At 38.9% G+C, this 22,502-nt stretch overlaps 1 protein-coding gene across 2 annotated transcripts in view; it reads left to right on the forward strand.

The window, feature by feature from the left end:
- ELL2 (elongation factor for RNA polymerase II 2) overlaps positions 1–22,502 on the forward strand; it is a 73,197-nt gene that overhangs the window by 43,053 nt on the left and 7,642 nt on the right. The window contains exons 4-9 of one of the 2 annotated variants that reach the window (XM_004769927.3): positions 3,329–3,492; positions 10,688–10,947; positions 14,653–14,777; positions 14,923–15,010; positions 16,686–17,256; positions 19,826–19,892. In XM_004769927.3, coding sequence (XP_004769984.1) covers positions 3,329–3,492; positions 10,688–10,947; positions 14,653–14,777; positions 14,923–15,010; positions 16,686–17,256; positions 19,826–19,892 — 1,275 coding nt within the window. The remainder of the gene's footprint in view (positions 1–3,328; positions 3,493–10,687; positions 10,948–14,652; positions 14,778–14,922; positions 15,011–16,685; positions 17,257–19,825; positions 19,893–22,502) is intronic. The other variant, XM_045074506.1, reaches the window with a different exon arrangement.

The following is a 22,502-nucleotide window of genomic DNA, read 5'->3' on the forward strand; positions in this document are numbered from 1 at the left end:
TTACCACATATTTAGGCTCAGTAGCCACGTGACTAGCGGCTATCATAATGGACAGGACAGATAGAAAACATTTTCACAATTGTAGAAAGTGGTGTGGGACAGCACAGCAAAAGATTACAAAAGCATCAAGTATGAGGGTCTCTGGTGATTGTGTAGTTCAGCCCCTTCGTTGCACAGATGACGTATTCATAGTTATCCAGCTGGTGAGTTGGTGACAAGGCTGAATAAAAACTGGGCCCCCCTAACTCCCAGACCAGTGTTCTTTACATACCATAGAGCACACCAATTTCAAATTGTGGTGCTTTCACTTAGAATGCTTGCCTTTAGAGAATTACTTTATTATAGTGAAAGCAGTTAGACCTCAAATTGAACTATGTCCCATTAGGAATTTTATTGAGAAACAGTCCCGTCTTCAAAACCAGTGATAGCACCATAGGTAATGGGTTTCTCCCTTAGATCATAAACACCCTTTGTGTTTATTCCTACCTTGCTTGTTTGGAAAAGGATTTAAAGTCACTTACAAAATGCTACATGATGCAGCAAGAAAAATGAAACAGTTATTGTGAGAAAATTGGGGCAAATACATTAGTACAAGCCAAGTGTGTTTTATAAAAGTGTGATCCAACTATAAATGTATGATTTAAGGTGCTTTATAAAATGGTCTTGCATGGGTATAAATTGAAATTGCCACTACGAAAACAAAAGCCCTGAAGCTCTCAGTTCTCCCTGGCAAGCAAGTTTGTTGTTGTTGTTTTTAAATAATTTCATTCCACCTTTTCTATTCAATTGAATTTTTATTTTTCCTGTGGTTCTTGTGTCTACTGTAGTTCAGATTCTCCCTGAAGGTCACTTTTATCATATCTAAAATGGAGGAAATCCCAAGGTTAAAATTACCTTTCAAAAATTCCGTAAATCTGTCCATTCACAGGCCTCTTAGAAATGCATGGTTCAGGGCAGATGGCCCCATAGAGTAATACACAGTCTACTGTAGGAAACTGAGCTAGGCTAGAGAAAGGCTCTAGGAATGCTTACATGTCAAACGCCAAATGCTTATATGTCAGAGTATTTAAGGTACTCTTAAGGTTCTTTTATGGTAACTCAGTTGAAAAGGGATGAGTAGACAATTCCAGGGAGTCTGTTCTTGCTAAACAAACAAAATAGCTAAAACAGGGTTTTAGCTCTATTTTGTTTAGTGGAAAGATGTTTTCTTGACTTTGAATGGTATAAGCTATAACTTCATTGTGATTGGCAAAGTTTAGCTTATTCTCACTATTTAAATTACTTAATGAGTAATTTGTGGGGGAGATGCTGAAATTCAAATTTCCTCCCACCAAAACTTCAAACTGTAGTCTCTTCTTACCACTTTTCCTCCTCCTCCATCCCACTTCCCCTTATGGGGTAACCCTTCCTCCATCCTTCCCTGCACTGGTCTTGCAGCATTCATACAGGTACACCTAGTAGCCTTGGTATTATCTTTAACTTGTCTGTCTCCACCTGTGGCTAATCACTTCTCAAACCCTGTCAATTCTACCTCCTCACTGTGTCTGGAATCTGTTTACTATTCTGCATTCACACTGCCCCACAGTAGTTCAAGCTCTCGCTCCTTGCCAGTAATCCTTCAGTAGCCTCCTGAGTGGTCTCCTGCTTTCACTTTTGTGCCCCCTACCTCCCAGTCCCTTCTTCATCAGATTGACCTTTTCACAATACAAATTAAGTATTTTCTCTCCCCAGTTTTCAGTCTCTCTTTATCTTGGGACAGAGTCTAAAATCCTCCAGAGCCCTGTATGATGTACTTTTCACGTCCTCTTCAGTCTCATCTGTAACTGTCCTTTCCAGCTTTCTTTGGCCAAACTGAAAACTTTTGCTTCCCCTGGGCCCCACACAGGTTGGTTCTCCTCCCAGAAACTTCTATCCTCCCCTGCTTCCACACACATACACACACACTCTGGAGACATTCCCTGTAGATCACCTTCAGCTTCTTGCCCACAATCCAGGTGAAGTACCTTCCTAGGGATTCCCTGCCTCCCTGCCATTTGTCACACTGTGTCATAAATTCCAGAGTGCTTGTCACCCATTAGACAGCTTCTTGAATGAGGGGCCACATCTGTCTTTGCCCTTGTCTCAGTCTGACCCTCACATATTGCCTGGTGTGCAGTCCCTGCCTAATAAATATTTATGAGATAAGTAAACTGGTTTATTTTCTTAAATAGCATTTGTACAGTTATTAGGAATTTACAGAAATTTTGTCAACCCTATTCTTAGCCTCATAACAAAGCTAGTTTGGAAATAGAGTAGCAAAGGTATAGTGACATTTTCGTTACTTCTGTATTCCAGTCTGTTTGAAGGCCATAGTAATTTCTTTTTAAAATACTGACATAAGGGCATCTGGGTACCTTAGTTTGTTAAGCGTCTTAGTTCCTTAAGTGTCTACCTGTGACCCCAGGGTCCTGGAATTGAACCCTGTGTCAGGCTCCCTGCTCAGCAGGGAGTCAGCTTCTCCCTCTTCCTCTGCCCCTGTTCATGCTCTCTCTCTTGCTCAGTCTCTCACTCTCAAATAAATAAATAAAATCTTTAAAATAAATATATGAATAAAATACCAGTGTAACTGCTACCAAGATCTCCTAATGTTAGCATAATACTTTGAAATGGAGCCATCTTCTAGGCCAAAGTTAATTTTCATGATTTTTTTTTAAATAAAAGTTTTTCAAAAAAGATTTACAAAAATTTCTTGTCCAGTATTTTCTTCGATATTTGCCACACAAATAGGTCATCTTATGTAGAGATTTAACAAAATAGCAAATAAAAGACTACAAATGTTTAGAATATTTGGGCTAATAATAAATCCTAATGTTCAGCAATATTTTGGCCTTAAAATTAATTATCTTATTAAAAATTAAAACATCATAGTGGGTCTGTTTCTTCTAGTCATTTCTAAAGTATGCATATTATGGTTACTCCAAAAGAAAGCTTTAAACATTTTTCATATCAGTGGTAGAAAATTTTTTATAAAATGAAAGTAAAACTACAGTGCTCATTGAGACTCCTCTGGTCTTCAATACAAATACTAATTATTTTCAGAATTTTACAGATTTGGTCTCTGAGAGTTCATTTTACCCATTCTATTCAAAATATGAATAAAACGTGATTTGAAATGAAGGAAAAGAATTTAAATATTTAGAATTTCAGCACTTCAGATTATTAATATTAGTTATTTCCAGATTGCAAGGCCATTATTTGGGCTACTGATTTTAAAATTATACATTTCTCATTTGCCTTTGTTCTGCAAAATGAGGGACATCTCTAACAAAGCCACCATCTTACTTGACAGCTCTGGAGCCTCCCAGCTCAATTGTCTGGGATTTATACAAGATAAAATTACAGTGTGTGCAACAAACGACTCGTATCAGATGACACGAGAAAGAATGACCCAGGCAGAGGAGGAATCCCGCAACCGAAGCACAAAAGTTATCAAACCTGGTGGACCATATGTAGGTTTGTATAGATATCGTTTTCCTTCTCAGATTGATTGGACTAATTCAAGACCACTATAGGTAAATACTGGTAATATTAGCCTAATGTTAACACCGAATTAGTTTACAGAACATTTTGAATAATAATAATGGTCGAAAAGTTTTACTTCTTTTATAAATCCCGAATCCTTTGTCGGCTGTTTGTTATTATTTTACAATACTGGGGTCTGGTTCATGTTACTTTACTATGTGAGGTTGCAGTAGTGGTACTGTTGTGTATTCTTGGACACTGGATATCATTACAATGATGGACAGTATAGGTTTTCTTTGGCATTTTTGTAGGATTATTTTTACAGTAAAATCTATTAGTAGAATTTCAGAGGATCTTTGCACATGGAATTTTTATTGCAAAATATAAAATATGCTTATAGCAAAGCATAAGTGTGATGCCTTTTTGGTACCTCAGTTGTGATATCATTCATAGATTCTCATCCTCATCTATCCATTAATTAAGAGGCTGCCCACCCCCATCATCTTTATCATCAGCTCACTCAAATATCTATCAGACTGAAGAAGTAAGACCGGATCAGCAAGACAAGTCTCTCCTTTATGAGCAGTAGCCCTAATAAATTTTTTAAGAGTTGATTGGCAGTGACTATTAACAGTAATAGGAAGAATTATCAAGAGTGAAGATGAGCTCTTTGAGGCTTTGGTCAATTTAATAACATAAGTCATCATAAGTAAATGATGAAAAGATAGAAATTTAGAAATGTAAATGCACACAAAAACAGTCTCATGAATAACCAGATTCTTTCATCAACCTCTTTCCATGGTTTGGTATAATTTTACTTCTGTATTTTCCCATTGCTGACCCAGCTATAGTACATTCAGCTTTGAGAATCTCCACTGGTGTCTTTAATAAGTATTTATTTGGAACAAAGCCAGTGCTCCTGGGACTTGGTGCTTAGCTTAGATACATTTAGTTTGGTTTAACAACAATTCATGGCTCCCCCAGGTATCTGTACCCATGGGGCGCAGTCCCAACCCAGTAAGTTACCAGCAGTGAGATTTTTCACCTTCCCTTTCCTGCTGAGTGAGGTAACAACTTCCAACCTCCTTTCTCTTTATTCTCATGAGTAACTTAACTTTCTCTGTAGTAGGCTAAATCTCAAATTGTTTTTAAAACACACAAGATCTGCCATAACTTTGCTGTCCCTGTTGCTTTGAAAGTATTCTTTTATGCTGTACAGTATCACCGTTTTATAAACAGTGAGGCAAGCTGGTGTGTTTGACAAAGGACTAGAAAACTAAACCACCAAAATAGGGTGCCTGGATGGCTCAGTGGGTTAAAGCTTCAGCCTTTGGCTCAGGTCATGATCCCAGGGTCCTGGTTTAAGCCCCACTTCTGGCTCTCTGCTCGGCAGGGAGCCTGCTTCCTCCTCTCTCTCTCTGCCTGCCTCTCTGCCTACTTGTGATCTCTGTCAAATAAATAAATAAAATCTTAAAAAAAAAAAATGATTTTTTTTTTTTTTTTGCCTCTTGGCTGAAAAACTTTACCTTGATTTATTCCAAAGTTTGCAGATCAGCAGTGATCACTGTACGTTTCCATTGAATGATCTGTGGGTGTCCCCTCGGTTTGTGTGTGTGTTTGTTTTGATAGGGTCAGGTGCAGTTTATCTGCACAGCATGTTACATGGCAGACTTGACACCCCCCAGAATCACATAACTCATACTATTCCTAAAGTGCAGGAATTTTCAAACTTTCGAATTTTCTTATAGGCACTACAGATAACTTATTTACATTTTTTAGGAGTGACCACGTAAAATCTGAGGTTATCTAAAGTTTAAATTTGAGCCAGAGTATATCCATGCTGTTCTCAGACAGGCTGGCCTCCCTCTGCGCACACGTACATTTGCCCCCACAGAGCTCTGCAGTGACCCTGCCAGGCTGCACATCCCACTCTGCTGGGTCCTCTGTGCTCTGGCCACTCGCCAGCACAGTACAGCGTTCTCTGGTCTTCAGTCTTGTCGATAACCTCTTCAGCCTTTATACTTTTGGTCGTATAACCCCAGCTCCTTTTAACTTTTCTTAAGATGGCTGTATCCCAACCTTTTAATTATTTTTATTCTCTCCTCTGGACTGCCTCCATTTCTTCAGCTCAGAATTCAAACCTTAAGTGTTTGATTTTTTTACAGTGCTTTGTTATGGTATGTTTTGACCTTTTGATTTTAATCTTATCCATTGCTAGACCTTTACCATATTTCTTTCCTTTTAGGTGGCTCTGTTTGTATCTTCCTGCTCTTTTAGTACTTCAGAACTATCTGACTCACTCATTTCTTTCAAATGTACTTATTTACCCTTCGGTACTAATATTACCAGAATATTAGTATTCTAGAGTGCTTGCTGTGCACAAGACACTGGTTAGCACTTTACATGCAGTTCCTCCTCTAGATCTCAAAACCACCCTGTAAGGGAGGTTATGATTACCTCTCCATCTTACATATCACCTTGTTGGTAACAACAGATAGCAAATGATATGGATTTGGCCCCTTAACAAGTTGTGTTATTTTCATAAGACAATAGGAGATACCTCTTCAGTTCATAATTGAATATATCATATGAAATAATGCCCGAAGCTCACCTTCGCCAGCTTAGAAGTACCTGCAGAACAAGGCTTCTCTCAAGAGTGTCAGCCTGGATGGAGGACAAATGGGAATAATGCTGGTCTCACTGAGGGGTTGTGCTGGCATAATGTCAGGCCAGACCTCTGGCAGCTGAATTAGGGCACAAGCCCTCTTGTGACTCCTTTGGGTCACCTGGCCTAGTCACCCAGGAATAGAAGCTTTTGAGCCCCTCTTATAGACTGAAAACAAAACAAAACAAAAAACAACTTATTTTGCCTGGAGAAGAGCAGAAGAGCCTTTAACCTAGGAAACATTATTATTTCTTCAGAATATTTATGCTTCTAGTCATGAAATTTATATCAGTGGTGAGCACTGTTGTGTTACAATCATTTCACTTTGTTTTTAAAAAAAAAGAAAAGAAAAAAAACCCTCAAGAATCACTTGATGGAACCACTGCTCCATTTTATCAGTATATCTGCTCACTGATTTTTACCTAAATTCTGGAATTTTATTGAATTGTAAATTTTTAATACATGCTAATATTTATTTAAATGTATAAAATAACCCAATCAGTATAATTTCTAGAATTCTTTCTCCAATTTTCCCAACTACTGCCCCATCCTCCTTATTTATAATGAGTTGATACATGTTTAAATGACCTTAGACAAATCATTTAACATCTGTGGACCTTAATGTTCTCAATTATTAGATAAGGTGTATTTGAACTGGGTCAAAGGTCCTTTGTCATTCTAAATTTTGTGACCATTATGTGTATATATATATATACACACACACACACACACACACACACACACACACACATATTTGGATAATAAACCTTTTGAAACAAAAGAGTATAAGTGCCAAATGGTGGAGATGGTTTCCACTGCAGTGGATTACGTATTTAATCATGACAGTCACCCCATCATCAAGATCCTGCCAGTGTTTTTTAAAGCATTGGGTTGGTGTTGCCAGGGCTTCTAGTCAGGTTCCACAGAACAGGAAAACCACTGCAGAAGACATCTACAGCTTCTGCTCTCTTTCTGATGTACTGATTTAACACCTTCCTTTCAGAGAGTTTAATCAGAACCACTAGACAGAGGGATAAATACTTCTACAATCTCATATTAAATGGAGACGCTAGAAGTGGACTCCTTGTTATGAAACAGCAGTTCAGATATAGTCCCAGATTACACAACTCCGTCAGACCCACTGCTGCTGTTTATATAAGGAGCCCAGGGAATTGATTAGCAGTTGAGTCTGGGAAGAGAATTAGGTTCTCCCACAGGCTTTATTAAAAGGGCTGTTCTGAGGCGAATGTGAAAAAATAAAAATAAAACCTTTCTTCTGCCAACTTTGAACCTCCTATATTCTTGCTTTACTTTTTTTTCTATTTTTTTTTTCTTTAGCATCTCAGTTCCATAACTGCTTAGGGCACTGATGTTTTCTTCATCTGTAGCCTGTCTTTTATGTTAAACCAGAGGACTTCTTCCTGACTGAATAGGCACAGACTGATGGGGAGGCAGCAAGCAAGTGATCTTTACATAAAACTCAGGGACCCAGTGTGTCTGGATTGCTCTGTCAGCACTTAAAAGAAGTGGGTTACTCCCACAACTGGCTGTTTAAAGGAAAAATGAGAGTGGGGCATCTGGGTGGCTCAGTAAGTTGAGCATGCAACTCTTGATCTCAGGGTCCTGAGTTCAAGTCCCAAGTTGGATAGAGCTTACATTTTAAAAAGGGGGGGAAAAATGAGTAAAGGAAAAATGAGATAACAGTAAAGGAATGTACTGGGGGTAGGAAATTCATGTATTAGTAACAGCCTACCTTTAGGCCCCAGGTGAGACTCCACTACTGTCATATCCCTGACCAGATTCTAATTTCTTGTCAAAGATCATACCCCTTTCAGGGGCAAAATGAGCCTCCCTTATTTGTCTGCCCTGCGCTTGCTTCAGGGAGGAGTGGTGGTAAACTCAGGAGACCTTGGGGCTCTCCAGAGACTTGAGGATCAGAGGTGGGTCAGACATACAGAGGAGGTGGGGCAGCCTGGAACACACTGGTAGTACTGTGGCTTTTTGTTTTTATTTTATTTGCCTTCCTTGCTGGCTTGAATTCATTCTAAACGATCAATCATGGTACATGTGAGCTTAGCTAAGAAACTCACTGTCTACTCCCCTCCCTAGAGAAGAGTGGGTGGGAGGGCTCGAGCTTTGTTTGGGGAAGTAAGTGTAAGCTAAACAGGTTTCAAGGGGGAGAGTGGAATTCATAGCGTTTCCTAAACTTCTGTGACCCTGACTCCCCCCCCCCGCCACAAGTCCCTATTAAAATTTCAAGGAAAGTACTGTTTGTTGATACTGTTACAACTGAGAAGTGGTAGATTGGAGGGTGTGCAGTTGCCACATTAGAAATTTCGGTGTTTCTTCAGACGCTGGCATCCTCGCAATGTGGGGACATACACACCACATTGATTCTGGCTCCTCTGCTGTTTACTTGTTCTCTCACTGCCATTCACTTTGACACTTTGCTAGTCATCAAATGCTGATTCAAAGTCCGCTAGTCAACAAAGTGGCTACAGCCTATGCATAATGGAGCTTAACCTAACAGGAAGCAATGGCAGACATGAGGCATTTGTTCATAAAACCTTTCCTACAAAGAAATACATGTAAGAAAAGTCACGTACTAATAACAGAACTTTCTAAGTGCTGAGTGAGCACTTTAGACCATTTGAGTTTATCTCCTTGAAAGCCTCAGTTTTGGGGCGCCTGGGTGGCTCAGTGGGTTAAAGCCTCTGCCTTCTGCTCAGGTCATGATCCCAGGGTCCTGGGATTGAGCCCCACATCGGGCTCTCTGCTCAGCAGGGAGCCTGCTTCCCCCTCTCTCTCTGCCTTCCTCTCTGCCTACTTGTGATCTCACTCTGTCAAATAAATAAATAAAATATTAAAAAAAAAAAAAAGAAAAGAAAGAAAGAAAGCCTCAGTTTTCTCACCTATGCCATGTGAGACTGCCGTGAGTGACCATGCCTGTTTCATCAGGTTACAGACTTAGTGTGTGTAAAGATCTTAGCACAGTGTCTCCACCACCACCACTTAATTGGTTCATGGTAAATATTAGTTCCCTGCCCATCTGGCACTAGGGTAAGCTATCTCTACATTAATAAAAATACAGAAACCAGATCTATCTCTAAAACTTTAATCACACCTTTAATAGCTTTTCCTGTTACTGGGCAGTGTTCCTTTAATGTTGAGTTCCTTTGTTGTGCAATATTTTGATCTGATATTAATAACTCGTTGCATCCAGACAGTAGAGAAATACAAGAGTCAGTGAGATATCTGTCCTTTCTCCTTTATTCCTAGGCAGGATTGTGTAGACAGCCCCTCTGGCTAGGCCTCAGGACCCCAGCATGGACAGAATTATTATTAAAGTTCCTGCCCGGTTAAGCTGTTTTCACACCAGACCAGACCAGACCATAGCACTTAAGATACTGCTCTGAATTACCCACTGTTTCTAGTTGCTAGTCTTGTTCCTAATGTACTTGCCCCACACTGCATGTCATCACCAGTTCTCCCCACCCATTGACCAGAGGGCACAGAGTTGGAGGTTTAGAGTGTACTAAAGGTGCTAAAAGATTTCACCTCAGAAATTATAAAATGAGGGTCTTCTACAGTGTCATTCCAAATTTTTTTTCTGGTTTTGTCAGTGATCAGCTATGTCCTGATGGCTCTGGGCATGCAGTATCCAGGTCACTTCAGCCCAGAGATACTTTCTAGAAGTAGCCACTTGCCACTTATCAATGTTAAGTTTAAGCAGAAAGTAGGTTAATTACCACATGGCACTTGCCTGGCAGGAATGATGTGAAGGCCTCCTTTTTACCATTTTTCTGTTGCTCTAATTCACCTGTGTACCCTCAGCCTTGCAGTGGAAGTGCCTGCTTGTCTGGCCCTCTTAGATTGTTTTTAGTTTGGTTAGTTTTGGTTTTGGTTTTTGACTTATAAAATTTGGTACGGCCTATTGAAAAGGAAAATGTCTAGTGGATGTCCTTCTGAATGTTGATCCCAAATTAGCCTGGACCCCCTTTTCGTGGTTCCTGAATCTGTGAGATTAAGATAATTCCCCAGCTCAGCCAAAAGTATGGTCTCAGTGAGAGCCAACAGGTATTTCTCATGTTTCACATTTGCTATATTCTGTCTGCCAAAGAAATGACATATAATATGTAGATAAGTTCTGTAAACAGCACAGGTAAACACAGAAATTATTAAATTTCCACTTAACATGAACTACCTATGACCTTAAAATTTCCAGTCTGTTGCTACAGTGTGTCACTAATGTACCATATGTAGCTAAGTGACCAGAATAATTCCATATGCATATTTATTCCAGTAAATAGTTCTATCAAAACAATTTCAAATCCATAATTTTAGGACATTTATTCAAAATGCTTTCTGTTTGTAGTTCTCATTAAAGTAAAAACTGAAATAAAAAGGCCTTAATTCCCTCCAGAAATGAAGAAGTACCTAAATCAGAGTTGAGGAAACTGAGATGCTCATTAATGTTCTTAACTGCAAATGTGTAACAGTGTCATTTCCACTGGACTTTAGGGAAAAGAGTGCAGATTCGGAAAGCACCTCAAGCTGTTTCAGATGCAGTACCCGAGAGGAAACGGTCAACCCCCATGAACCCTGCAAATACGATTCGAAAGACACATGGCAGCAGCAGTGTTTCTCAGCGGCCATACAGGGACAGAGTGATTCACTTACTGGCACTGAAGGCCTACAAGAAACCTGAGCTGCTGGCTCGACTGCAGAAAGATGGTGTTAATCAAAAAGACAAGAACTCCCTCGGAGCAATTTTACAGCAGGTGAGACACCTGGAGAGAGTTCCTTCTTTGTACTTTCTTGTTGAGAAGCTCATGTAAGAAGGCTTCTTGTGGGGTGCCTGGGTGGCTCAGTGGGTTAAGCCTCTGCCTTCAGCTCAGGTCATGATCTCAGGGTTCTGGGATCGAGTCCTGCATCGGGCTCTCTGCTCGGCAGGGAGCCTGCTTCCTCCTCTCTCTCTCTCTCTGCTTGCCTCTCTGCCTACTTGTGATCTCTCTCTGTCAAATAAATAAAATCTTTAAAAAAAAAAAAGGCTGCTTCTTGTTGCTATTGAGGTAGAGAAATTTCAGCATCATCTTGATCAATGGTATATGAATTATAAGTCTTAAATATTAAGTCATCTTGTTTTAAATATTTAATTAAAAAACTAATTGAACTGTAGCATTTATAGTAGGTTTTATAAGTTAGAAGCTACTGAATTGTTAATTTTTAAAAAAGTAAATTTCAAGTCATTATCTTCATTTGAATTAAACAAATTTTGCTCTGAAATTCCATAAAAATAAGTTTCTGTTGTCTCTTTTTGGTCTTGACTCACCTAAACTATTGCTGTAGTATTTATTCGTTTATATAGGTGAAGTTGTACAATTTATTTTTATCAGTCTTCTGTTGGTATAAGCTAGAATTTTTAATCTGCAAGTTTTAAATGTGTCTTGCCTTGCATGCTCTTTACACTGCCTTTTTCTACCACCGAGTATGCTGAGATCATTCACTTGTCTTCATTAAGGGTTAACTTTGATCAATTACCTTATAATCATAAGCTTAAGTATAAAAGTAGATCACTAGTTTTGTTGAAGTCACTAGTTTGTCAGACTTTAACTCTGTATACTTTTCGTATTGATTTTGAGTCATAAATGTTATAGCATTCAAATGAAATTTTTTCTGAAGCAGTAACATTTCCAAAGTTCTTAAATTTCGCCATTAAAAAATACAAACCTGCATGTTTTCATTAGTTACTCAAAAAAATAATACTTTTAAGTCTGTTTTTTCTTTTTTTAAAATTTTTATTTTATTTTATTTTAAGATTTTATTTATATATTTGACAGAGAGAGATCACAAGTAGGCAGAGAGGCAGGCAGAGAGAGAGAGAGGAGGAAGCAGGCTCCTTGCTGAGTAGAGAGCCCGATGCGGGACTCGATCCCAGGACCCTGAGATCATGACCTGAGCCGAAGGCAGTGGCTTAACCCACTGAGCCACCCAGGCGCCCCATAAGTCTGTTTTTTCATTTATTCTCCTATTATTCTCCTACTCAAGTCATGATACTAAATGTTATGAAAGAATAAAGCCAAAGTTTCCAGTTCTGGGTTAACCAATCTCCAAGTATCTTGGGCAGTCTCAAGGATCTTACTAAATTATTTAAGTACTTTCTGGAAAATCTTAATTTAAATCCTTATGTCACATAACAATTTTAAGAGCTCAAAAGAGAGGATGAAAGTGAATAAGGGTGAGAGTATATACGTTTCCAATTTTTTATTTGGGGAAGTAGGGAGGTTCAGGTTACAAATCACAAAATACCTGGTGACTGAATCTCCAGAAAAGTTGTAAGTTACCTCCTAGGCTAGAGGATAAGATGGCAAAATGGTGGCAGTTGATTGACACAGAGGATACTGGTGATGTCAGTAGTGAAGTGATTATGTATACAGACATGAAGATTTTAAAGTGTAGGTTTGCTTAACTCAGCAGCAAATGGGGCATGAGTGTCATTAGTACTGATCATTTGGCAGAATCTAGAGCATTGTCTCATCCTAACTGCATGTTAGAATCTTCTGTGGAACTTTAATAAAATGCCAGTGTCTGGATTCTAACCCAGATCAACTACATGGAGCAACTGAATGGATACTGAGCCGTTGACTTATGAGAGGGATGGCAAGGAACAAGTGTATGGTCAGCAATCGGGAATTCTGTCTGGAAGATGTCTGTTAGACATACCCAAATGGTGATAGATGTTCATTGGGTACATGTAAGGGACTGGTGTTCAGAAGACACTTGGAGCTGGAGTTATAAATTAGGAGATAGCAACATATGGACTGTCTACTGAGAAAGCTTTAGAGCTGGGGCACCTGGCTGGCTCAGCTGAAGGAACACAAAACTCTTGATCTCAAAACCATGAGTTTGAGCCCCACGTTGGGTATAAAGATTACTTAAATAAATTAAAAAAAAAAAAAAAAAAGATAAAGCCTAGGGCTGAATGAAATAATCTTAGGTGAAGATGATGACAGTGAAGAAAACAGAAAATAGCTCCTAAGCATCTAGCATATAGAAGAGTGCGTGCACACACAAACACACACACACGCAAAACAAAAGAAAAAAAGGGAGGAGGAGGAAAACAGGAGAACAGCCGAGTATGAATCCTAGAGAAGCAATGGGGTCTTAACTCTGTGTCGTCCCAAGGATAATAGGAAAGCTAAGCATTGTTGCTATTTTTCCACTTTGAGAAATCTGGTTGTGTCTCATTCTAATGTATTTGCAAATTTGAATCTTAAGCCTACCATTTTCTACTTTATAACAACATTAACGTTAACATTGTTAATGCTTTTCTTACAGCTTTCCTTACTGTAAGAAAAGCATAAGAAAAGCATAAACCACCATAATACATTTGATAGTACTTTTCTTTAGAAGGACACAGAAAGAAGTGAAGCTGTTAAAAAAAGACCATTCCAGTAGAGAATGACAGGAGAAATATCTTTCTGCCAGCCTTAAAAATGACTCTTGGTTTGGCACCTGAATCCATACATTTGTATTGTTCGTGGAATCGAGGCCTGGACACTCTAGGAATTGCAGTTATATGGTAGGAAAAGATTACACTTAAGAATAAACTGGTTGACTAGTAACAATAATTTGAGGGTTATTTCTTTTTATTGGTTTTTAGGAATTTCAAGGACTTTGAATAAGTGGTTCTTCAGGAGAACTGGCAGTCACAAGAAGCAGGCTTAGCAAGCCAAGAAAATGACAGACAAGGGCATTAGAATTGATACTATTTATGGAGATAATTTCTGCTGATTACTGAAGGGAAAGTTTATAACCTAGCATTTGGGAACTCTTTGGTTTCTACCTAATACAAATGACCAAGGATTTTTACTGTGATTCAAAAGTAATGGAGTTAATGACCAGAAGTAGATAATGAAGTTGTTAAACCTCACTCCTTATACTAGAAAAACTTAAATTTAAAAAAGTAAAAAAAAAGGGGCACCTGGGTGGCTCAGTAGGTTAAGCCTTTGCCTTCAGCTCAGGTCATGATCTCAGGGGCCTGGGATCGAGCCCCATGTCGGGATCTCTGCTCAGCAGGAAGACTTCTTTCCCCTCTCTCTCTGCCTGCCTCTCTGCCTGCTTGTGATCTCTCTCTCTATCTCTGTCAAATAAATAAATAAAATCTTTTTAAAAAATAAATAAATAAAAGTAAAAAAAATAAACTAAATAAACCTCCCTCCACTTTTTGCCTACTATAAGCTTTTTGAATAGAAATATGACATACAGTGGATATTCAGGGATAAAATGTTTAGCTACTTATATAAAAAGTTTAAATTTCCCAAATGAAGTCAAATAGCATTTATTGAGATCTGGCAAATGCAAAACTAGCAGTCCCTTTGGGGCCAATTGGTATAGTTATTCTCAGTGTAAATGCAAAATGCTGCCTGTTTTGGGTTAGGAAGTAGCAAAAAGATCTAATGCTCTGTTTTCATACCATGTACCAGGTAGCTAATCTGAATCCAAAGGACCTCTCATATACCTTAAAGGATTATGTTTTTAAAGAGCTTCAAAGAGACTGGCCTGGATACAGTGAAATAGACAGACGGTCATTAGAGTCAGTGCTCTCAAGGTAAATCTGGTTTTTTTCCTTAAAAAAAAGTTTTAGTCATTGTTACTTAAGTGTTGAGAAAAAACAAGGAAAAAACAAAGGTAAGCTTTTTATCATGAATATTTGAAAATTCTCCCCATAACTGGAACTGGTGTCTCCTTTACAGAAAACTAAATCCATCTCAGAGTGCTGCCAGCACCAGCCGTTCAGAATCTCCCGTATGTTCTAATAGAGATGCTGCATCTTCTCCTCAGGTATTCATAAAATTATATAATCATAGCCCTGAAGTGAACCTCAGGAGCCACCTAGTTCAGGTGGTCTGATTTATGCACGAGAAAATGAGGCTCCAAGAAGCTGCATAGCTTGTCTTCCCACAGTCACATAGCTAGTTATCATGGCAGAGCTCTGTCTAGAATTCAGGTCCCAGCTCACAGCGCAGGCCTCTTTTTCCCTACACGGCACTGCTTGTCAAAGTGCTTAATATCTGCTTTGCTTCTCCATATTTAAAGTTTACATGTGTTATAAGATTATCTACTTTTCTATTAGGTCACTGACTAGAAGACTTATTTAGTCCCATATCCAGTCTCAAATTATACAGAAAATTGAAGAGATTTAATATTATCTGAAAGATGTTCGAGAAAACTTTTCTTGGGGAAAAATGTTTCTAAAATAAGCAAAGAAAAAATTCTGTCATTTTCAGACATGTCTTTAATGTACTTTTTTCGGTTAGATCCCAGTCAGAATACTCCATTTAGACCTCACTTCTTCCAGCTTAAGTTCCCCCCAAGAGATTCCTTGGTTCCCTGGTTTGGGGCAGACCTATCTACCAGTGCTACTGACAAAGTGCTCCTCTCTCTGGACCGTCCTCCCAAGGACTGGGGAGATGGGACAGATGTGTGGAGAACGGTAAGCATGCGCTGGGCAAAAGGCTGTTCGTATATCAAAAAAAGTTAGAAACCTATTGTGAGTAACAGAGGAAGGACAAAATAAAAGCAGTTCTGTCCTTGCATGGACATTGTCTATACAAGCCTTACTTTTAGTGCCAACTACCATGGAGTTATTTATACTCTGATCTAATTATATAATGGCTGCCAAATCAATGATGCTAAACTGAAAACAGAATAAATTGATGGGATGATTAACTATTACTTTCCTCCAGGCTGAAGTTTAGGCCACATCATTCATTACATTGGATATATGCTTCATACTTTTCAACTATCGGAATTTTCTTTTTCATTTAAATATTACTGTTGCTGGATTGTGCTAGTATAAGCATAATTTTTAAAAATTTTTGAAACATTAATTCCATATCATTTTTGTGGACTCATTGTCATTAAGACTTCTTTTCCAGTCCATTGAAGAGGTATATTTACAGGGAAGAAATTGAACAGCATTTCAGCAGGGATGGAGATACTTAGAGAAGGTGCCAGCTGTTCTCATTTTAAGACAGGTGAAATAATAAATGACAGCCAGAGTATTCATAACTGGAGCACCTTAGCACATGAGGAGAGATTAAGTAAGTATAGGTTTTTATTGCCCCTTCCCTACCCTTCTTAGTCCTGACAGCGTGAAATGGTACAAACTGCTTTCTCCTCTCAGTGTAACTGGGTCAGCGGTGGCCCACAGAGGAAGGAGGGTACCTCTATTTAATACTCTCTGAAGTGGTAGAGTCCACATAAATTGGCATGGTCTCCCAAAGAACTTAGGGTATGGCTATAGGATCAGAAAGTTCAGAAAACACATTTGCCAGATTCTCCCTTTTGTTACTGTGGATTGTCTGTTCCTGCGTAAGCTTGCAGAGTGGTAGACACAATGCTGGTGATAAACTTAAGAATGAGTAAAATTACTCAGTTGTTCATATGGTAACCAGTGATGTTGAGGTTTCATACAAACTGGCTCATTTCTTTTCTGCTTCCCTCCTCCCCACAGAAACGGCTTTTAGATTCAGACTTCATCGATCCTTTAATGAATAAAAAAGCTCGAATATCTCACCTGACAAACAGAGTTCCGCCAACATTAAATGGCCATTTGAATCCCCCCAGTGAGAAGTCTGCCGCAGGCCTCCTGCCGCCCCCTGCAGCTGCTGCCATCCCTACCCCACCACCGCTGCCTCCAACCCACCTGCCTGTCTCCAATCCTCCTCAGACTGTAAACTCTAACTCCAATTCCCCCAGCACTCCAGAAGGCCGGGGGACTCAAGACCTACCTGTTGACAGTTTCAGTCAAAACAGTAGTATCTATGAGGACCAGCAAGATAAATATACCTCTAGGACTTCTCTGGAAACCTTACCCCCTGGTTCAGTTCTACTAAAGTGTCCAAAGCCTATGGAAGAAAACCATTCAATGTCTCACAAAAAGTCCAAAAAGAAGTCTAAAAAACACAAGGAAAAGGACCAAATTAAAAAGCACGACATTGAGATGACAGAAGAAAAGGAAGAGGACCTTAAAGGAGAAGAGGAAATTGCCAAGCTGAACAACTCCAGTCTAGATTCCAATGAAGGTATATTTTACATTCGTAAAACCAGCTGCGCGTGTTCAGTGAACGGGCAGAGCAAACTCATCATGAGTGTGAGATTATGCTGTTTATGATTACTAGTGCTTTTTTAGCCATTGACCTTCTGCTATTAATCTTACATAGTGTCGCAGTTTTGAGAGCAGATTTTCTTCTTGTATTTAATAGCAGTCATTTTTCGTCTCTTTTTAACCAACGATTAAACACAGTTTCTTGAGAATAAGATGGTAACATCTGAAAATGACTTTAATATCCTCCAGAGAGCCCATTCTAGAAGGTAGACTGTGTTGCGCTTTCCCATAACTGCCAGGGTACTATGCAACCTCGGCGTGACCTATTATTATGTGCCAGTCTTGAACTAATTTAACCAGACACACAATTAGCGATAAAAATAATTCTTTTCCTTCTTTGCCAAAGAAACAGGGTCACCCCTCCCTTAATTAATATTAACACAGGGGAAATGTCAAATTCTTTATAAGACAGGCAAGGTAGGATTGCATATGCAAATCCATCACATCATTGTTACTCAGAGTGAAAGCAGTCTGTCTTATGTAAGGCTATTGGCAGTTTGCATGACAGAGCTTAAGAATTCTTTTTTAATTTTAAGAACATTGTTTTAGTAAACTAGTATTAATTGTTAGCAAAATTTAACCATTTCAAGCTTTTGGAAACTGTTAAAAGCCAAATATGTAGAGATGCAAAGAAGCTTATTACAATGCTTTACTTCTGAAGAAAAGCTAATCAGGAGAAAGACCACTTACCTGAGGTATAATGATCTTTAACACGAGAGACAAAAACTCTATTTTTCTTACTTAAAAAAAGTTGTCCTCTAAAACTTAACGTCCCCCATGCCAGCACATCAGAGATTCAAGCCCATCATTTAGCATTGCCGCCAGTTTTAAACCCAGCTTAACTAAAGCAAAATTCCCTAGGAAAATACAACTTCAGAAAAGTTACTTTAATGAATAGAATTTAAGGAGTGTTGTCTTTCTGTAATTCGCCCATAATACTGGAAGTCTGTGACCCTTAGATTTAACTGACCATTTTTACCACATGAGAGAAACTTTGCAGAATAGTATGTTGCAATGCCTTTACTGACCTGGGTCGAGTGTACTACACATCAAAGCTGACCTGTTGAAACACTGAAATCCGTATGGTACTGTATAGTGGCCCAAAAGGTATGGGTAAGCTTTTTCCCTCGAGTACTACTGTACTTGAATTTGCCAGGTCAGGAAATGGCAAGAGGTAATGACCTTGTGTTCAGAGTTAGCAAGCCACGTTCCTGGTTCTATCCCAGCCTCCACACTTCCCACTCTGAGATGGTAATCCTGAGTCAGGCTGGTGTTGGAGCAACTGGGTCCCACTATTAGGAGACCTACAGCAGACAGAGTGTGAGTGTTCGAGTTGGAGGCCTGGAGAAGCAAACCTGGTCTTTGAATCCTCCACTGAGGATGTAGTACTTCTCAAAGCCATTGAGATTATCACAGAATACTGAGCGTAGATCCAGACCCACAGCCCTTGAATCTATTGGAATTGATCTGGTGTTTGTAGCAAAGAAGCCAGGTGACGTGCACTTGATGCCTTTTCCTTTAAGACTCAGGCTGTCATAAAAAAGACAGACTCAGGCGTGAGTCAACACAAAAACAAACGACCGTGAACAATAATCCCACAGAGTCTGCATAATTTATTTACTATACTTGGTCTTTTAAAATATTAAACAAAGAAATTATGAAATTTTCACTTTTGTTTTATATTAGACATGCATGTTTTGCCAGCAGGCAGGGTTAGGACTTGAGTTAGTAATTTAATTCTACTATAAATGATAAAAAATTACCCTATAAAGTCTAAACATACCCTCAGGAAATGGTGCATTCACACAAATAGAATACTGACTGAGGGATTTTACACACTTAGCATAGCCCTGAATGACTGGCAGTTTCTTTATTTGTCTATTTATTTTGTCCTTTTAAAAACAAATCTGTAGTATTATGAGGTATAGAGATGGGAGGAGTATAAATCGCGATTCAGTAATGCCTTATTTTGAATTACTTTAAATTGATAAACGGGAAAACTTCACTGCTTCCTCTGTCTGCATACAAAAAAGGTAGCAATAAAATACAGTGACCGCAGCAGTCTGCTACCTGACTTCATTGTCTCATCTGCCTTGTTTGAATCCTCTGAAAAGTAGATGTTGATGTAAAATTTGTATCTTGCATTGTCTGGCTGCATCTGCCACCACAGTCTTTGAATTGCTGGGCAGATGCCACAACTGTTGTGGAAAGAATAGAAGATTGACCTTGGGTTAAGATGGAATTCCTTTATTGTGCAGACACTGCAGTAGCCAGGGCGCTTTCAATGCCTGGCGTCAGTTCTGCTGGCCCTGGTCATAGGGCCTCTATTGTTTGTGTTCAATTGTATTCCTTGCTCACTGTTGCTTATTGAGATGGAAGAATAGAATTTGAGGAAGAGTGTTCCAGATGTTTCTGATCTATTTTAGAATTATAGGCATTTTATAACCATACTGTTTGGTGAAAGCTTGAATTTTTCTTCATTATAGGAGTTAAAGAGGGATGCACTGCCTCCACAGAGCCTTCTTCAACAATTGAACTCCCAGATTATTTGATGTAAGTTCAGACGTCTGCCAATGGGAGAGGACTGTTTAATTTTAGAAAGTTTGCAAATTTTTTTCCCATAATTTGCAAATCAAGAAAAGAAGTTCCAGAAATAGAGCCCTGGAGCCACCCCTGCGTTTGAAAGGCTGCCATTAAGCTTGCTCATCCCAAATCCACCCCTGTCTGCCTGAGCAGGTTGTGCCTCCCCCTGCTCTGAGCTCTGCTCCATGGCCTTTAAGTACAGAGAAGCCTGTCCTTTGTTCCGAGGCCAGTCCAGGCATTTGATTATGGAAGATTTCAGGGATCTGACTCTTCAAAGCTGACAGCCTGTCAATGCACATTCACTTGTTTCCCCCAAAGAGAGTTTATTACTGATAAAGAGCTTAAATCTCCACAGTTAATACAAAGTAGAGATAGACTGATTTTCATTTAAATAAAGCTCTGCCATCGAATTAATTTTTAAGAGGAGAGAATAGTAAAATTTGATCATTTAACTTTAGTACCAGTTATAATGTTTTTCTTGTTATGGCAATAAGTTGCTAAATGCTGAGCTGGGAACATTTTTGTAACTGGTTATCACAGAAATTATAACTTATACACATAATTCTAGCTTTTTTATAGACTCAGAGGCTTCTGCGTAAGAAGAAATAATTAAGTTGCAAGAGCCTGGAAAAATGGAGAGCAGAAGAGCGAACAGATAGGACTGCAGGATAGCTCTGAAAATTAACAAATGGACAAAATAATTTGAATGTAGATTGGAAAATGAACTCTGAGCTCTGTGAACATTTTTTCCTCTTAGTAGCATGGCGGACAACGTTAAGCTGTGCTGTTTAGCCCTCCATGTACCACGAAATGTTCATTTCTAAAGTGGAGAACATTTTATACTTAAAATGTGTTACTTTTGCTTAACAGTAGTGTGAAAGCTATACTTAACGGGGAATGATACAGCATGAAACCATAATGCTCGTTATCATCTCTTAACTGAAAAGATGCCAAGAAACCATGCTGAATCCTCTCTCATCTGAGATGGTGATATAGTTTTAGAGTTCTGAAAGGGAGTTTTGCAAAGCAACCACCACTGAACTGGCCCAGGAAGGGCTGGTTGGGGGACAGCGCCTGCAGGGCTCCACTGATGAGGGAGTTCACCTCTCCTTTTGCAAACCCACTTCTCCTCAAAAGTCTTGTGAAAGTTGCCCCCTCAGATGACAACTGCAGTACTGTGCCCTTGTTCTCTTGTGGTGGATTTTGAAATCCCCTTTTTTTGTAATAATGACACAGACTAGTTATATGTGACAAAATCATGTGGGGAGACTAAAAAATAATTCTAACCCTTTCCTCATGGATTCAGGATGTTGCTGTGTTTTGTCGACTTAAACCGTTAGTTCTATATTTAAAAACTCATTTTTAACTCCCTAATCTAAAGATGGTTGCTACATCTTCCTCAGCACGTTTTCATATGTTTGTCGTGTTTCTGGCTTTTAAAAATCATGAAAGTACGTAACCTCTGTGATTGTTTAACTTATTTTATCCCAAGACTATCTGATGTAAATATAGCAAATTTTCTTAAAATGGTGAGAAGGCATGAATTTTCAAAAACACTGAAATTACAGAACTTAAACTTTGGTTGTTTCAGAAGAAAACCAAAAAGATATACAATAAAACCTTAATGATCAGTCTCTGAATAATACATACTTAAACCACAATATTCCTAATTTTTGTATAATAAGAATACTTCTGTTACTTGTGGTTGTGAAATAGCCAAACCCTTTAAAATTTTACTCCATCCCTGCAGTAGGAACCAACTAGAGAACCATAACAGTTTTTTGGTTTTTTGTTGTTGTTGTTGTTTTTAATAGTGAAGTGTTTTTTGTTAGAATGCCAGTATAACCAAGTAATCTTCTATAATAGCAACACAACTGTTGGCCAGTTTGGTATTTTTCCCTAAGGAAATTATTAAATAAAATACCGAGGCTGTAGCCTCGTTTGTGATTTTGAGAAAGCAGGATATTTTATACAATAAATGAAGCCTGAGTTTCATGAGCAGTTTAGCCATTTTGCTTTCATACACTTATTCCCAGGAACCTCTTTTCCCACCCTGGGCTTCTTCTGGTGTGCAGTCAGGACAGCCCTGTCTAGGAGAGTACTGCTTCTCTGCTTGGCTGGCCCCATTCCTTTTACAGCAAAGACACCAGCAGGGCGCCCTAAATCAGCATACTACTGCTGTCTCAGTTACACTTAGAAAAATAAACCTCCACAGTGTCTAACTCAGCATGAATAAAAATATTAATGAGGACATTAAGGTTGCACAGTTGCATCACTTTTCTCACATTTCCAACTAGACATTTTGCCCTCTCATTTTGAATAAAACTGTTAAGGTTATCTGAATCCATTTTTGTAGAGGACTGAACACCAGGGTTTTCCCTGCACTCAAGAATATATCTGCATGCCTGAGGCATGCTGAGGCACCTGCTACTTGCCTGAAATTGCTTTGAAATCTCAATTTTTATCTCAAAAAGTCGAGGGAATTTTGCATCCCACAACAGGAATGGAGAACAGAGACCCAGGCCAGAACCTGGTGTGGTCCCACTTCCCAGAGTCACAAACAAATAATACTAACTTTGT

The sequence above is a fragment of the Mustela putorius genome, unplaced genomic scaffold (genome assembly GCF_011764305.1).
Source record: "Mustela putorius furo isolate JIRA1106 unplaced genomic scaffold, ASM1176430v1.1 tig00537350_pilon_pilon_pilon, whole genome shotgun sequence".
Classification (NCBI taxonomy): Eukaryota; Metazoa; Chordata; class Mammalia; order Carnivora; family Mustelidae; genus Mustela; species Mustela putorius.